Source organism: Cyprinus carpio, chromosome B3 (genome assembly GCF_018340385.1).
Source record: "Cyprinus carpio isolate SPL01 chromosome B3, ASM1834038v1, whole genome shotgun sequence".
NCBI lineage: Eukaryota > Metazoa > Chordata > Actinopteri > Cypriniformes > Cyprinidae > Cyprinus > Cyprinus carpio.
In genome coordinates, this window is record NC_056599.1 from 990,649 (window position 1) to 1,003,008 (window position 12,360).

Sequence of the window (12,360 nt, forward strand, 5' to 3'; positions counted from 1 at the left end):
CAATATTAATAATTATCAAAAAAAAGTTGACATTTCGATTCTTACGAGACAGTAACCCAAAAAGCATCTATGCTAATGTTAGCCAAATGTTATTTAAGCTGTAACTCTTGAACGGAATGACATATCTTCACCAAACTCGGTACACATGTGTATAAGCTCAATTACTGGACTTAATGACTACAGACCTGTGGCTCTAACGTCTTTGGTCATGAAGTCATTTGAAAAACTGGTGCTGGCCCACCTGAAGGACATTACTGGACCCTTGCTGGATCCTCTTCAGTTTGCTTACAGAGCAAACAGGTCTGTGGACGATGTAGTCAACATGGGACTGCATTATGTTCAGCAACATCTAGACAGACCAGGGACTTATGTGAGGATCCTGTTTGTGGACTTCAGCTCGGCCTTTAACACTATCATCCCAAACCTCCACCTTCCCAGTCTAACTCAGCTCTCTGTGCCCACCTCCGTCTGTCAGTGGATCAACAGCTTCCTGACAGACAGGCAGCAGCTAGTGAGGCTGGGAATATACACATCCAGCACCTGTATAATCAGCACTGGAGCTCCTCATGGTTGTGTTCTCTCCCCACTGCTCTTCTCCCTGTACACCAACGACTGCACATCTAAAGACCCCTCTGTCAAGCTCCTCCTCAAGTTTGCAGACAACACCACACTCATCGGCCTCATTCAGGACGGTGACGAGTCTGCCTACAGACAGGAGGTTAAAGAGCTGTCTGCCTGGTGCAGTCTCAACAATCTGGAGCTCAACATACTCAAAACAGTGGAGATGATCGTGGACTTCAGGAGAAACCCCCCTGCTCTCCCCCCACTCGCCATCATGAACAGCACTGTGACTGCAGTGGAGTCATTCAGGTTCCTGGGCACCACTATCTCTCAGGACCTAATGTGGGACATTCACATTGACATTGACCCGGGATCGACCCTGGAATCAATCGCAGTATGTGTTTGCGTTCACACAGAAGGCAATCCGGTAATTTTCCCGGGACCAACATGTGTTGGTGTGAAAGGGGCTTAATATTGCTGTTGAGGTAAAATGCAATACCATCAAGTTTTTTTTTTAAACATTTTGAAACATTTGCTCACTAAAAAATAAATCAGTGTGAAAAGATGGATCTAAAATCATATGGGTGAGGCAAGGCTACAAAAAAAGACGCTCAGGACAGTTGATGGGCCACTGCTGTGCTTCGTCCCGAAAGCTTATCATTTGCACATGTTTTTAAGCCTTGCCAATTTAAACATTAAAAATAATTTTAAGCATTCAAACACAAGACGTGGAAAAACTCAACTGAGAACTCTTGCACCGTGTTCGGTGCACACGTAGAGAGAGCGCATCATCTCACGGACAGCAACACTGATCCGAGCTATCCTTTGCATCCTCCTGCACCTGAATGAACAAATACAAATCGCAGTTTAAACAAGCAAACAGAAAAAGATGTGAAAGAGCCCAATTCAGCACCCGTGCGTGGTGTTCTGTGCGCACACAGAGAGATGCATGTCAAAGCGCTTGAACACCGAATTTGCCTCTTCTTGCTCTCGTACCGACAAATGCATACAAAATTATGCCAAAATAACAGTCTTGGAAAGTATCCTCAAAAAAACTTTCAAAAACATTGGGTTATGTCTTAAGTGATAGTAAACAGTGGAGAAAGATATGTATCAGTCTATTGAAGTGACTGTGCCTAATTTACTAGCTGCTGTTGGTGTCCTTAATGTTAATCCAAGAAAATCAAAGAAAGAAAATCATTCACTGCTCTTGACTGAATTACTTTTTAGTGTTAACAAGAATTAATCCAAAGTCAAACCATTATTAAAAAAATACTAGTGGGTGTAGGACACTATAGTTCATTTATGTAAGTGAGGATAGCAAAATAAAGTAAATTGTGACATATTAAACCCAAAAATCCTTCAATCAGTGGACTACCAGTAAAAATGATTAAAAAAAAATTGAGACCAAAACTTATTTTGACACTTTGACCTGACCATGTTTTTCTTTTTTTTATTGCTAATGTGAACTTTTTACACCACAGACTGAACAAAATGAAGCATTGCTTTTTAGTTGTGTAAATATTGTCATACTAACAGTTGTCTGAATTTTTGGTTGATTGATAGAAAGGTATGTAATGGATTAGTTTAAATCTGAGTTCTTGACATTTTATTACCACTTTCTAAACTATAGCAAATAAACTGTGATAATGTGAAAAATGTTGAAGGTGTCTGAATAAATTTTGGTTTGACTGTATATTTAATTTTTACAGTGAAGACTATTCAGTGCTATTTTACATTTGATTATTCAGTTTCTGTACCTGGACACCTACAAACTTGAAAAACCGTAAAAATTGTGTAAATAACGCAAATAAATAAATAGAATAAAAATACAAATTAAACCATTTCAAACAGAGCCCACTGGTACAACCTGCACCGGGGCCCCGCAAACCCCAGCTATGGCTCTGCGTATCAGTCACACATAATTAGTTTTTAGGATATGTGTGTAAATTAATTTTCGCTTCAGGTTTTATCTGCAGTGTTTATAGTCTTTTCGGCAGTATAAGCAATATATTGAAATAGTTTAGGTGGGTGTGTCTGATTCTCACTTACGACACAGGTAACTGATTTCTAGGTAATTGTGCAGGAAATATTAAACATATTTCTGGTATTAGTATCATAAATTGATTCGAATATACAATAAATATTCCAAACAAGCCTTTGTTACTATGTTGCTCTATATTGTATTTAAATTCAAAGCTTACCATGGATAATCTTGGAAATTAAGATTAATGTCTTTAAGTCTGTTCATCTGTTGTTTGCTACTGTAATTAATATAACTCATTTTTTTAAGACGCAAGGGCAATTCACAACACTAAACAAATAACCTTTTACATGCATCACATTTGCATTGTAAGAATGTACAGAAATACTTGAGATCTAAAAAGGTTGACTCATTGGGTGAAAGTTAACATTAGAGCTTACTGATACTACAAACGTTCATAATTTAACCCTAGGGCTCGTTTAATACCGGGTTCAGGTACTCATTCCTACTTACAAGAGAAGCAAAGAAGGATCAATTACAAAGCTTCATGACAGTATATACTGCATCCGCATTTCCTAAATACATCTTAAGCAGAAGAATAACTCAGTAATTTTAAAAACAACAAAGAACAAATTAAAATTAAATCTCAGGCCTTGAGAGGTGTTACAGCCTCTTCTTCAGCTTCCTGAACAAGAACAGTTTGTAAAAGCTTCTATTTTCCTTAATGACAAAGCAAGCAAATTACAAGTGATACATATGCATTGTAAGACAATTGAACAGGATATGAAACTCATAAGAAAACACAATAAAACTTTTTGACATTGTTCTTTTGGGAGGAACTCCATATTTGAGTTGACCTGAATCTCACAGTTCAATCTGCTGGTTTTGAAGATGATGCTGAACTCTATTCACTGTGAAAACTTTAAATAATGTTTCTTTGTCATGTCACTTGCAATGGATGGTTAAGGAAGGATTTATCCAGATTATATTTTATTGCTTGATGCATTATTGTGTCACATTTGGTGATGATGCAGCAACAGACCTGAAAGCAGGGGCGGACTGGGGCTAAAAAGTGGGCCCAGACTTTCTGGCACAGAGCAGCTCACTAACCCCGATCAAAATGTCATAAAAATGCCATCTATTTTAACATTAATGAATGACTGGTGGTATACTTCTTTACATTATAATTCGTTTTTCCTGGAGTATGTGACTAATAGTAAATAATTTAGAAAAAAAAATTACACAGAAGACTTGGAATTTATTGCAGAATGTGGCCTGGTTTTACGGTGCCTTTCTATTGGCCCTTCAAAAATCATTCTAATAAGCTGATTTGCTGCTCAAGAAACATTTCTGATTATTTTAAATGTTCGAAACCATTGTGCTGCTTCATATTTTTATGGGTAAGGTTAAAAACAGTCTATATAAATTTATACTTTTATTTAACAAGATTGCATTAAATTAAGTGACAGTAAAGATATTACTTATTACAGATAATTTATGTTTCAAATAAATGCTGTTTTTTTATTTATCTTTTTATTTATCAAAGAATTCTGAAAAAGTTAAAGCATCACAGTGTCCACAAAAATAAAGCAAAAACAGTTTTCCGCATTGTTGATAATAAGAACCGTTAGTAATAATTGATTACAAATAATATCCGACAATAACTAAGCCGCAAATCAGCATATTAAAATGATTTCTGAAGGAACGTGAGACTGAAGACTGGAGTAAAGATCCTAAATATTCAATTTTAATTAGATATAAATTACATTATAAAATATTTTGAATAGAAAACCACCTTTTCAGTGGTAATATTTCATAATATTGATATTTTACTGTATTTTTGATCAAATCCAGTCTTTTTTCAGAAAATAAATTATACTTATTTCAAACATTTGACATTACACAGTGTGTATTTTATGCGAAATAGGCTAGCAAATTATATTTTTATTATAATATATACTACTTTCCTTATCATGGCCCTTCGAAAGCGAAAGTCTTCACATTTACCATGTTCTAGACAGAGTAGGTTTGATAATGATATATTTTAAATGTCAAATTACAGGAGATTTACATTCACTCTTATCTTATATTGTGACGAATAACAATGATGCTAGGGCTGCACAATTAATCAAATGCGATTGTCATGCGCATCTTGTTAGTAAAGCCGGTTCTGTAATCAGCAGTAAATCATCATCATGTGCTTTCAGATGGAGCAGCATTTACTACACAGAACCGTAGTTATGCAAAAAAAGTTATGCAAAAAACGCAGACGATATTATTGCGTGATTAAGAAATCATTTGCGATAATGACAGCTGTTTGCATAGCTTCTTGCGTAGTAAATTTTGCTTTAAAAAAATCTGAAAGCAGATGAAAACACCACATTTAATAACATGTTTTTACTTCAAACTTACTTCATAACGTCAGTCGAGTGTTTGAAATAAATCCTTCTGTGAGATGATGTGACTTCTTACACAGAATAAGCCGCACAACACATTTCATAGTATTCTTAGCGTTAATTAAGGCATTGCATTATAAATATACTTTATTATAATGAAAATTATAATAATAAGAACTCAGATAAATCATATATTGTCGTAGTCCTGTGTTTATTAGTCACGTGGAATCAATAAAAGCAGTTAAATCTTCTGTTTATCTAGCTACCACTATAGGCATTTTCTGGGTTTTCTTTTGGAGGCGTATTTGGAGTTTCAGCGCGAGAGCGCCCTCTGGCCTTCGGATGGAGATTTACTGCTGATCACAGAACCGTGCTTCGCTGAAAGATATGCATCACAAACGCAGCTTCTGTCTAATCACGATTTCGATTTCATTTAGATTTATCGTGTAGCCCTAGTTAATGACATTAAGAAATTTGAAAAGGCCAGTAGTTTGTATCCCTGAAAATGAGTGTCTGTCGTTTAACTTGTTTTTTCATTGTACACAGTTGGTAAATATTGCAGAATTGTCTTGCCATAGCTGCTTACATCTTACCTCAGCTCACATTTACTATAATTCATTCTGTTCATTTACGCAATGGGCCGGCCCACCGAGAAAACTCCCGGTGCTTCAGATGGCCAGTCCGCCACTGCCTGAAAGTGCTGGATCTAAAGATGATCTACTTACTGTGATTGGCTTTTGTATGACTGTGTAGATTAGATAAATTACTGAAACACTTCCCACATGCAGTGCAGGGATACGGTTTCTCTCCAGTGTGAATCCTCTCATGTGTTTTCAGGATTCCTGAATTACTGAATCTCTTGTCACAGTGTGAACACTTATAAGGTTTCTCTCCAGTGTGGATCCTCTCATGTGTTTTCAGATTTGCTGACTGACTGAATCTTTTGTCACATTGTAAACACTTATAAGGTTTCTCTCCAGTGTGAATCCTCTTATGTGTTTTCAGATGTGTTGAATGATTGAATCTCTTGTCACAGTGTGAACATTTATAAGGTTTTTCTCCAGTGTGAATCCTCTGGTGCCGTTTTAAACAGTTTGCTGTAGTAAAAGTCTTCCCGCACTCACAGCACATGTACTCTCTTTCAACAATATGTATTTTCTGATGTACTTTCAAATTTGGTAGACATGAAAAACTCTTTCCACACAAATGACATGAATGTGGCTTCTCCTTTGTATGAACTGTCAAGTGATGCTTCAAGACTGAAGCCCATAAAAACATCTTACCGCATAGATCACATGCATATAGCTTCTCTTTAGTGTGGATGTTCTTGTGATCATAAAGGTGTGCTGCTTGTGTGAATCTCTTCCCACAATGATCACAAGGGAATGGTTTCTCTCCAGTATGAACTCTCATGTGAACATCAAGACCATATTTGCGTGTGAAACTCTTTCCACACTGAGTGCAGGTGAAAGATTTCTTGGCTATTCTTCTCTTTAAATCTTTCTGTTTGGTTTGAAAGCAACTCAAAGGTTTTTCTCCAGCTTTGACATGATTTGTCTCCTCAATTTCACTTGAGTCTTCATTCTCCTTGGTTTTTTTAATCAACTCTGAAATACAAGTAAAAATAAAAGTTAAAAAAAGCTGAGAAATGTGAACATGAAAGTAAACTCTGTAGCAACTCAATGTAATAACTGCAGAATGTAAAAACTGCACATAAATTGTATTACAGTATTATTGTAATAAAATTAGAGCCCAACCGATATGAGTTTTTTGGGGGCCGATGCCGATACGATATTACGGAGTAAAAAAAAAAAAAAAAAAAAAGAACTTGAGGATTCGGATTTAAATAAGTCTTTTTTGTAGTTTTATATTCACAGACAGTCTATGTATGACCAATTTTTTATTTATTCATCAAAAATAATTTTTAACAGAAATTCCATGAAATTCTGTGTTATACAGTAAATTCTGATTTTATGACTTGATTCTGCGATTCCGTCCATGTTTTCTGCATTGCGGAAATCATAGGCCCCTACTAATGTAGCAAACGAACATGAGAAGCTCATTGTGAGAGTAAAAGACAGGGACACTGTTGTTTACTTACTTTAGCATTGAGTCCTTCCAACTAAGTGACAACGTAGCATTAAATCACCATTCAGCAGACTCAAGTCACCACCACATTGCTGTCTATTCGACTGCGAAAAGATACTAACTTTTCAATCTGCTACATTACTGACTGTACTGACAAACTATGCTGACACCGTGTCTGCACCACAACATGATGCAAGTGTTGAAAATCATTTGAAATTTGTGTCAGCACGAGGCATCAGTTTACTGCATCCAGTGTAGACAACATCACTTATTATAATAGGTTCTATTCTACACCGGATGTGAGCGGTGGTTCTTATAGTGTCACTGAATTAAGTATTAACTGTTCACCTGATTGCGTTGCCGTCTGCATGTGTTGAAAAATAATTGTTGAGAGAAAACAAGTATGTATTGGAGACACGCTAATGCCTACCTGACTCTGCCTGAGAGGTAAGAAAAAAAAAATACACTTACCTGAGATTATTATTATTTTTTTTTTATCTCTCTGAAATATGATAGTATTCTTAAAAACAATATTTTAATGTATTATTGAATACAATATTAGTTAATTATCAAAGAAAGGAAAAATAAATAGCCATAATCAGTGGTTGACCGATATCTTTTTTGACAGCCGATGCCGAGGAATGCATCCTACATAAATAGCCTACACACAAATATTGACACCGAAATTCATAACACAATAAGGAAAGGATAATAAATATGATATTTCATAATGTACAAATAAGTTAAAGGGGTCATATGACTTTGCTAAAAAGAACATTTTGTGTATTCGGTGTAATGCAATGTTTATGTGGTTTAAGGTTCAAAAAAACACAAATTTCCACATACTGTACATTGTTGTTACTCGTTTATGCCCCGCCATTCTGAAACGTGCTAATTTTTACAAAGCTTCTGAAAAGCGAGGTGTGCTCTGATTGGCCAGCTATACAGTGCATTGTGATTGGCCGAATACCTCAAGTGTGTGACGGAAATGTTAAGCCACTTAACATACTGTGATGCCGAGTCCTAGAGCAATGAGACAAAACAAATAAAACCCATTATAAATGAGGCATTTATAGCATCCAGTGGGGACATAATTACTGATTATAATGACTTATACCATCTTTTACACTTGTGTCACTCTGTTTACAGGAGCAAAAGCAGCAAATTTACCTTACTTTAGCAAAGAAAACCAGTCTCCTCTTGGCTTATATCGAAACCCTCCGACAGTCTACTTTACAAATCCTCGATTTGTACTTCTAATTAGTGACTATTGTTTTGTTTTGATCTCTTCCCTGCGCTTCTGTATTTCGTCACTTCTGAATGGCGCATGCGCAAAGCTGACCACATACGTCATCCTCCCGGAAATGCTTCCGTGTACACCAATGAGCGCAAGCTAGATTAAATTGATTATTACATTTTAATAGGGATGCATGATAAATATCGGCACGATATTAATGCGCATCTCGTCAGTAAAGCCGGTTCTGTAATCAGCAGTAAATCTCTACACGTGCGTGCTCTCACGTGGAGCAGCATTTACTACATAGAGCCGATATTCACTGACAAGCTGTGCAAAACCACGATCATATTTTGCGCATTTTGTCATATACAGATCAGTGGTACCACTGATCTGTATATGACAAAACATAAATTTACCACACATAAATACATAATTTACCACGCAACAAATGAGCAGAGCTAAATATGAGAGGATTACCACAGCACGGTTTCTGCTGTACAGTATCACAAGAATTTACCATTAGATGCTGTATGTGGTTTTCTGTTGTTTTTCTGTGGCATTACCAAAGTGTTTGAACAAAGATAAATATGACATGATTACCATAGCACTTTCAAGACAAAATAATAATAAAATAACAATAATAAATAAAAACAAGCTCTGAAATTTGTATGGTAGCATATTTGTATTGTTTTCGTCTGATATTTCCAAAACTGACATTTGGCTGGCGGAAATAAAGAAATATAATGAGTACAGTATATTAAATAGGCCTAGTAATGTGATCTTTTAAAGGCTACTATAAGATCTGAATTCATATATAAAAATGCTTGTTCAACTGCTAAAGTATTTTTACAATTTAAACAATGCAGTCTCACTTTATCAGAATTGAAAATTAACAATAAATGAATTCTCTAGAACAGCTAGTACATTCCCACAAAATGTAAGTTTTATGAATGAAGTATAGTTTAATTGTGCCGTGCCGTGACATACAGCCAAGAATAGTGACCCATACTTAGAATTCGTGCTCTGCATTTAACCCAGACTCAATCCCACAACCTTAGAGTTAGGAGTCAAACTTATAATATTGTGTTTGTGTGTGTATATACACGCATATATATAGATATATATATATATATATATATATATATATATATATATATATATATATATATATATATATATATATATATATATATATATGTGTGTGTGTGTAGTTATATTACACACACAAATAATAAATTATTATAATTATACACATTAACATAATAACATCAATTATACACAGCCATTTATGTTTCTTAGTCAGCTCCTTTTGGTAGGCTACATTTTTTTTATATATATAAATCTGTATTGTTATTATTATTATTATTATCATCATCATCATCATCCTCATCACCACCGACCTCCACTCGCTGGCAGCAACCCGCCACAAAATTTCTTTCGTTAATGCCTGTTTCCATGGCAATGGGGATTTTTCTACTTTGGCGCACTTTTGGATTTTGAGCAATTTACGCACGGCCTTTCTCAACCGCCAACCCGGGAACCAGAGAGTCTTGTAAAATGTTGCATTTCTGATTATTATTTTTTCAGTCAAAATAGGTCTGTCGTGTTACATAGAAGACACGCACATTCACTTCCAAACATTAAACAACGAAGAATGGGATTTAATGTTACTGAAGGAAGTAATCGGCTGGCCCACTGCGAGAAGACTTTGAATCTTGTGACGTACTTTGCTGGTAGATTATTAAGTGCTTATACTACGGGGCCATTGAATGCTTGAATCTGATTGGCTGACGAACGTTCTGAAGTGTGCAATTATTTTCTGGGAAACGCACAGCGAACGTAGTTCCAGCCAGCTCTCTTGACCGCATTACAGTTCCATATCACTTCGCATCTAAAACTGTAATTACTGAAATTACAGGACTAACAAAAACAACATGACAGACAATTTTCCGAAAGTAAATACACATGACATTTATCACTAGCGAGGTAATAACAGCGCTGTTAAGAGACGCTGCTGCAGAACACTGTTGAGGGACGCACAGAGGAAGCCTAATTCACACAAGCTCTCTCTCTCTTTCTCTGTGTGTCTGTCTCTCTCGGTCTATTTCTAATAACTTAATTAATAACAGCATTATTACCTGTACTCCAGAGCCTCAGGCAAATCATGCAATCATATAACATATATACAATTAGGCTATATTAAAGCATGACCATGACATCTGTAACTAAGTCTTAATGCAAAAGTAGTTCCAAAAGGACTTGCACACAGACAATCGTGCACACACTAATACAATCAGGAGCACAGAAACTTGACAATGCTGCCCTGTGACTTTTAGTCACAAAATAACTGCTACCAGAAAACTTTTTTATTGTGCGTGTGTCTATATGGATTTTTTTAATGTAATATTACATACACATACACTATAATTACTAAATATTTATAAAAATATTTTTATTTCTCAGCAATCTTCATTAATATATTAATGGTTTATCTGAGATTAAATACAATGATTTAAAATGTTAAATGCCTGTTAAGAGATGTTGTTTCTTGTTTGTCATTTATTTATTCACGTATATTATTCATGTTCCTTTTTTTGTTCCGCAGAAAAAGTGAGATGTGCTTTTCCTAATGTGGACATGAGATACCTGAGAGAGGCTGCTCACAAACAAATTATCAAATAAGCGAAAGCTTAATTTTGATATATGTAAATTATAATGTTTGAATATTGTGAATTTACATGTTCATGCTTTGTTTCACTGTGCCTTACACTGTTTCATTGTGTCAAATACCCTAGTTTGTAGGGTACACAGATGATGTTGTTACACATAGTGAATAAATGTTGAAATCTAATATAGTAGATAGTATGGTGTCACATTTTTAAGATTATGACAAGTATGCTAATACAGGAATATCACAAAAATATCACAAAAGCACCACAGGATTATTACAAGAAAGGTATTACTGCAGAAATATGACAGTAGTACCACAAGAATATCACAGATATATTACATACAGTACAACACAAATGCTGTGGTAAAGCGTCCCAAAAAACAACACAATACCACATAATTACACATAAATTAATGTTTTACCACATGGAACACCACAGGTCATTTTTGTTAGGGGTGGCAACTCTAACTACGGCTCTATGTAGTGAATATGCGCTCAGTCTGAAAGCAGGTGATGGTGATTTAGTACTAATGACGGGACCGGCTTTACTGACGAGATGCGCATGACAACCGCATGCGATTAATTGCGCAACCCTATTTTTAGCAACGTCTTATGACTCCTTTAATCCAAATCAGTCTTACTAGTCATGCCGTTTTAGTTCTCTGAGCAATATGACATCACAATGCTTAGGCATCAGACTTAAACCATTAATATGTTTTTTTTTTTACGATACTGAAAAAACACAAATGTCAAGGGCATGTCAAAACTTCTGCAGGTCCCCAAAACCCTCTCAGACTGCAGAGGGTTAAAGCTTTGTAAACCTAATATACCACAAACAGTCATTAAAGATGAAGGAAGAAAAAGACCAACCACCTTGTTCCTCGTGTTTTATTCCATAGGTTTCTGTTTCTTCGTGTTTTATTCCACAGGTTTCTGTTTCTTCGTGTTTTATTCCACATGTTTCTGTTTCTTCGTGTTTTATTCCACATGTTTCTGTTTCTTCATGTTTTATTCTCCAGGTTTCTGGTTCACTCGTGTTCTCTTCACTCTCCTCTTTAACAAACACCATCTTCACAGCAGCAGATCTCAGTTCAGATGATACTCCTCCAGATATCCCTGATTACTTCAAAACGTAGTCACGACTATGCAGATGAAAATACAGAAACAACTTTTCTAACAGCTTGTATCAACACTGCATCAAGACAAAACAACACAGAGCGCGGTGAATCTAATCTTCTTCCTCTGAGGTTTAATGTGTTTGGCAAACAGACGGTTTAGCGCCACCCGCTGGACTGGAGTGTGAAGCTTCGAAAGAGAAATTAATACTAGTTTGTATGATAGCATGCATACTGCATATTACAAACTGATTTTGGGTAGTTTTGATGCCATAAGCCAGTTTTGATGAATTTGCAATAATAGACAG

General features: G+C 35.7%; 2 protein-coding genes across 2 annotated transcripts in view; both read right to left on the reverse strand.

The window, feature by feature from the left end:
* Positions 1–158, reverse strand: part of LOC109090338 (gastrula zinc finger protein XlCGF8.2DB-like) — a 9,286-nt gene extending 9,128 nt beyond the window's left edge. The window contains exon 1 of the mRNA XM_019104178.2: positions 1–158. This exon is cut by the window's left edge and continues 919 nt beyond it. The gene's annotated coding sequence lies outside the window, so the exon portion shown is untranslated.
* Positions 159–2,999: 2,841 nt separating this feature from the next.
* On the reverse strand, positions 3,000–12,202 carry LOC109053180 (zinc finger protein 239-like). Its single transcript, XM_042719397.1, has 2 exons — positions 11,811–12,202; positions 3,000–6,548 (listed from the first exon to the last, which is right to left on the reverse strand). Exons 1-2 carry the CDS (start codon positions 12,004–12,006, stop codon positions 5,659–5,661), a joined length of 1,086 nt encoding a protein of 361 aa, XP_042575331.1. The 5' UTR covers positions 12,007–12,202; the 3' UTR covers positions 3,000–5,658.
* Between the last annotated feature and the right edge of the window lie 158 nt (positions 12,203–12,360).